Below are 5,825 nucleotides of genomic sequence, written 5' to 3'. Positions count from 1 at the left end.
CTATTTGACATCTTTAAATCAACGTTACAAATTAAATATCATTATAGAATTAACACTAAATTATTATATTGACTTCTCATATATTTTTATGCATTATTTTATTTTTAAAATAATAAAAAGCATAATATAACTAGTAGTAATATAAGTTATTAATAAAAAATTATTATTTTATTTTTAAATCAACTTTACAAATTGAATGTCATTATAGTATCAACACTGTTTACATTAATAAATTTTGACATTTTTATTTTATTAAAAATTTAGGATTTTGTTTTGTTATATTATATTATTTGATTTGTAATAAAAATAATAATAAAAATAATTAATCTTGAGACTTTTGAAATATAAATATTATCAAAGGTAAAATCAATCTTTTAAAATATTAAAAAATAATTAATAAGTTATAATTGATTTTATATAATTTAAATAAAAAATTAGTTTTTTAAAAAGAAAAATCAGCTTTTAGATAAACAAAATTGGTTTTCTAAATAAAAATAGGTTTTTATGTGTAAAAACTAGGAGTGGGCAAAAATATCCAAAATTTGGATTTTAAACCAAATTCAAACCAAACCATTTAAAAAAAACCAGTTTTAAACCAAAAAAAATCCAAACCAAACCAAATTTATTTTATAATTTGGTTTTAAATCCATCTAAATGGTTTTAAATCCAGATCCAGATCCAGATCCAGATTAAAATCCAAATCTCAAAAAAACCCTAATTCTTCATTTTTGATTTGGTGAACCAGTTTTAGCTCTCACGAAATCACGAATCCTTTTCTCCTTCGCCCTGCAGCCGGCACCGCCGCACCGGAGCAGGCAACTGGCACTGCAGTTTCGTAGCTGCCACCACCACCACAAGCGCGTCGCGCCACTGCTCTGTTCCGCCATCCGCGGTTCCGCCGTCCGCCTTTTCTCGCCGTGACCCAGCTCTGTTCTTCTCTGTTCTCTGGGTACCCTCAAGGTTAGATAGGTTTACCAAAGGTTTGATTCCATGTTCTTTTCTGTTCTGTTCCATTCCATCAATTTGAAAAACTGAACAAGGTTTGATTGCTTATGCTGTTATGCATATCAAGTGTTTGTGTTAATGCCATTTTTATTTTGGGGTTTTTTTTTTACAGCAAGGTTGTGTGGTTGTCCTTTGATCAAGTGTTGACGGTGATTTCTCAGAAGAACCATTCACAGAGGCTCACCAAGCACCAGGTATTTGCCTTGCGTTGTGTTTAAATTTTTTAATTAGCTTTGAATTTTGTTCCTGTTCATTCATCATGCTACTCTGTTGTTGATACATTGCACCAGGTTTCTCCAACTTTAACTATGGTTCATTCACTTTATACACATGCTAGAAAACCACATGATTTTACCCTCTTATTCAACTTTAATTATTCAGCTCAATTAACATTGGATTCTATTTGTACTCTATCAGAACTTCAATCTTTTGTTTTTCTCTGTCTTGATGGGTTCAATTAAAGCTCAAAATTACATAATTTGTCTGCATATTACGTATAAAAAAGATTGTTCCCATTGTATTGATCCCAAACGTGCAATAACTAACTAAAATGAAACTGTTGGTGAAATCAAATCTCTAATTAAGCTAAGTTTGCTTTGTTATTATGTTCCATCAACTTTGAAGATAGAACTTCTTCTCTTCAATAATTAACATGGAGTTTCAGTCTCCTCCAATTCCAAAGCTCTACCTTCTTTTATGCTTATCTTTCATCCTCTCACTTTCTTCTTTTCACGCTCATGCTAGTGGTTACAACTTCAGATTCTGTGGTATATATATTTGGCATCTTAGCTAGTCTTGCATAATATTAGTATTTAGCAAATGTTGCATGTGTTAAATGTTATTATTAGAATAAGATTTGAACTCTCTCTTACTCTACTCCATGTATTATTTGATATATTAGTTAACAGGGGAATTTGTGGTAGTTATGAGTATGGTGATTATGGTAGTTATGAAAATTTAATAATACTTGAAAAATATAGTTAAAATTAAAGTTATATTTTTTTATTATTTGACAATATTTTTTAATTTGATCATTCTTTATTTCTTCAAATTTGGGGAAGAAAATACGTATCTAGTTAGTAAACGAATGGTAATCAAATACTCATAGAAATTCTCTAAAATAAATAAATAAATAGATCGAACAGGCATAAAAATCTCTGTGCTCTTGAAATGTTGCTTTGTTCTCACAGTTGTAAAGGGTGTTCGCGGATCGTATCTATTTTTTCTCTCCTTTTCAATTTAAAAAGAAATAAAAGGACACCTAGTTGTACCTATTAAACATGTATGATATAACAGTAGGACCCAGAAGTTACTAACTAGCATATAGTGTTAAATTAGATCAAACAATGTGAGGTTCTATATAAATTAAGTATAACAACACAATATTTGCAGCACTAGGACCCATATTTCAAACGGTAAGGTTTAGAACTAACTGGTAGAGTTCATCTGAAGTCAAATTTATATTAGTTTTATTTGTCATGTTCGTAAATGGATTGCACTATGTTTAGGAGCCAGCATGTCATGAAGACCATAACTTGTCTTCCCTCATTGACTTGGGCACATGTGCAGATATGCATTTGTCACAATCACAATAAAACCAATTCACACCCATCTAAATAATAATTAGTAAATTACAACCAACATACATACATAGTAAATAATAATTAGTAAATTAGTAAATTGTTAGATTTACTGCTGCCAATCTGGGCCTCTGAATAAAATGAAACTAATTTTTCCTGAAACTCTAAGAAGTCTAGTTGGTTGCATAAAAAACTCTAAGAACTTTGTAGTTTAAGCTCTCTCGAATTTAGTTGCCTAAGTTTCCTAGTTTGTAGAATGTATAATTCTTGATTCACATTTGGCTGAATTTCCTAAAATAGTAAAAATGGATGGTTGATTTTATTATTTATTGGTTTTTATATGAATCTTAGTTTTATTTCATGTTATTGTTGTCTAGGGAAGTTCTGAACCTATGTTTAATTGCATGATTAGATTAGATATACTAGGCTGCATATCCCTAAAGAAATTTATGAGTTATAAATAACGCTTCCCCTTTTGAAAAATGGTGCCTTGTGCAAAAAGAAACTGAATTCTGATTCTGCAGCAGTAGATTCTTGAGTACATAACTCCCAATTTATATGAATTTTTGATTTAAACACTGCTGCTGTTTTGCGAGATATATGAACATGCATTAGTTTATGAATCATGCTGAAGTTTTATGGCTACTGTTTCTTTGGATTAGTTTGTGTTAATTTTAGCATGTTTGGCACCAAATTTTGAGTTATGTACACCTTGCTTTATATGCAGAGCAAGATGACTGAAAACAGTAATATTGAAGCAGCAGGGATGTCTGCTAGCACTCAACCATCTTCTCCACCGTCAGGTGTTCGTAAGAATCGGTCAGCTGTCTGGGATCATTTTGATGTGGAGAATGCTACTGAGAAGAAGGCTAAATGCAAATATTGTGGTAGCTTAATACAATATGGGAATGGAACCAGCTCAATGGGTGGTCATTTGAGAAGATGCAAGCAAAATCCTAATAATGATTCGAACAAAAGAAGAAAAACAACGACCACACCGACTATAGATAAGCGTGGTGTTTTAAATTCACCTAGTGCTTCCAAATTTGACCAAGAGGAGGCTCGAAGGGCACTTGTGGAAATGTTTATTGGGGAAGAGCTACCATTTCGCTTCGTTGAAAGCCCGAAATTCCGAAAATTTGTGCATGCCCTACAAGCAAGATTCAAAGTTCCTTCACGGACTACATTAGCACGTGACATTGGAGCTCTTTATGCTGAAGAGAAGATGAAGTTGCAAGATTTTCTTTCGGCAAATTGTGGTAGAGTATGTCTAACCACTGACACTTGGACTTCAATTCAAAATTTTACTTATATGAGTTTGACAGCACACTTTGTTGATTTGGATTGGAAATTACATAAAAAAATACTTAATTTTTGTCAAGTGACAAGTCATTCAGGAGAGGTTATAGGAGCAACAATTGAATCTTGTTTAAATAATTGGAATTTGAATCGGGTCTTTAGTGTGACAGTTGATAATGCCTCATCTAATGACGTTGCAATTAAATATCTGAAGCAGCGATTGAATTCTTGGAATAGCATTATTTTGAATGGTGAATTTATTCATATGAGGTATTGTGCACATATTATAAACTTAATTGTAAAAGAGGGGTTGAAAGAGATTGATGAATCGGTCTTGAGGATTCGTAGTGCAGTAAAGTATGTTAGATCTTCTCCATCTAGAGCTAGTAGGTTTCAAAAGTGTGTTGAACTAGAAAAAATCCAATATAAAGGCTTGCCTTGCATGGATGTTGAGACTAGGTGGAACTCTACCTATCAAATGTTAGAGGTAGCTTTGAAGCATCGCAAAGCATTTGAGTTGCTTGCTTTGAAAGATAATACCTATATAGGAGAGATGAATGGAGGAAAAGGGAGAGGTGTTCCTTCTGATTCAGACTGGGAATATGCTGAGTCCATTGTACCATTTTTGCGAGTGTTCAGTGATGCCACTATACGTGTTTTTGGTACCTTATATGTTACCAGTGATATGTATATGAAGGAAGTATTTGCAATTGGACGATTTATTCGTCATTCTTGTGATTCTGTTGATTTTAGTACTATGTCAATGGCAGAAAGGATGAGGGTTAAGTATGAGAAGTATTGGGGCAATCCTGATTCGGTGAATATGTTGTTATTGATTGCTATCGTACTTAATTCAATGCAAAAGATTGAGTATGTCAATTATTTCTTGGATTACTTCTTTGGAGAAGAAAAAGGAGGTGAATTGAAGTCAAAGTTGTCCAAGTGCATAAAGTTACTTTATCAGCAATACCAAAGTTCTGAGGAAGCAAGTGAAGCTGATACGCAAGATGTTCAAGCCAGTAACATTAATACCGATCTTCATGGCATGGGCTTTTTTCTGCAAGCAACCGGTCGTAGAACAAATACAAGATCTGAACTTGATAGATATTTACAAGAAGAATGCGAGCCATACTCCCATAAGTTCGATATACTAAACTGGTGGAAGGTCAACTCAACCCGATTTCCAATTCTTGAAAATATGGCTTGTGAGGTATTAGCTATACCTGTTTCTACGGTAGCTTCGGAGTCTGCATTTAGTACTGGAGGAAGAGTCCTCGATCCATACCGCAGTTCCTTAACACCTAGAATGGTAGAAGTCGTAGTCTGCACAGGAGATTGGCTTAAGGAAGATCTTTTCTCTGCTTTAGATGATGATGGTGAAGTTCTTCAACAAGTTGATCAAGGTATAAAATTTGTTTCATATTTCTTCTCATTTTATTTTATTTTTGTTTTTGTTATCTTTCTATTTTAGAATTTAGGTATTAGTTACCAATTAAAAGCTGTTGAATATAGACTTGATAATTAATTTGATTCCCTTGGCAGATATATTTTCCTCTAATGATGGTGCTTGTTCTATGGCGGCATCAATTGATAATCTTGATGATGACTAGGTATGCTTAATATTCTCATTTGGTTTAATACTTTCATTCAAAGATTTGTTTTAAAATGACAAAGGTATATTTTGTTATTTGCAGATATATTTTCCTCAAAGGTTGTGGTTGTGTGATGATTTTGTTGGCAACTTGGCATCTTTTGATACTTTGTGGTTGTTGTTTTAGAGGGATTTTTTAGTGGTATTCTTTTGATATATTGAGAATGATTAAATGTTATATAGATTAGCTATTGTCATTAGATTTATAAAGAATCAAATTCTAGTTGTAATGAACCTATACACTTTAAAATGACTTTAGTATTAATTTTACTTTTAAAAAAATTATGGTT

At 32.4% G+C, this 5,825-nt stretch overlaps 1 protein-coding gene across 1 annotated transcript; it reads left to right on the top strand.

Annotated features, from left to right (window-relative positions):
* The first annotated feature begins 695 nt into the window (after positions 1 to 695).
* Positions 696 to 5,825, top strand: LOC140184670 (zinc finger BED domain-containing protein RICESLEEPER 2-like). Its single transcript, XM_072236865.1, has 5 exons — positions 696 to 960; positions 1,118 to 1,199; positions 3,313 to 5,287; positions 5,427 to 5,494; positions 5,579 to 5,825. Exons 3-4 carry the CDS (start codon positions 3,319 to 3,321, stop codon positions 5,492 to 5,494), a joined length of 2,037 nt encoding a protein of 678 aa, XP_072092966.1. The 5' UTR covers positions 696 to 960; positions 1,118 to 1,199; positions 3,313 to 3,318; the 3' UTR covers positions 5,579 to 5,825.

The sequence above is a fragment of the Arachis hypogaea genome, chromosome 5, assembly GCF_003086295.3.
Source record: "Arachis hypogaea cultivar Tifrunner chromosome 5, arahy.Tifrunner.gnm2.J5K5, whole genome shotgun sequence".
Taxonomy (NCBI): Eukaryota; Viridiplantae; Streptophyta; class Magnoliopsida; order Fabales; family Fabaceae; genus Arachis; species Arachis hypogaea.
Note: the sequence above shows the minus strand (reverse complement) of the source record. Positions and strands in the feature narration are given on the sequence as shown.

What these genes read in the sequence shown, in the direction of transcription:
- LOC140184670 (XM_072236865.1), top strand. Translation starts at nt 3,319, where the DNA reads ATGACTGAAAACAGTAATATTGAAGCAGCAGGGATGTCTGCTAGCACT. An exon ending in TCTTCAACAAGTTGATCAAG is followed by an intron (nt 5,288 to 5,426) that starts GTATAAAATTTG and finishes TTCCCTTGGCAG; the next exon opens with ATATATTTTCCTCTAATGAT.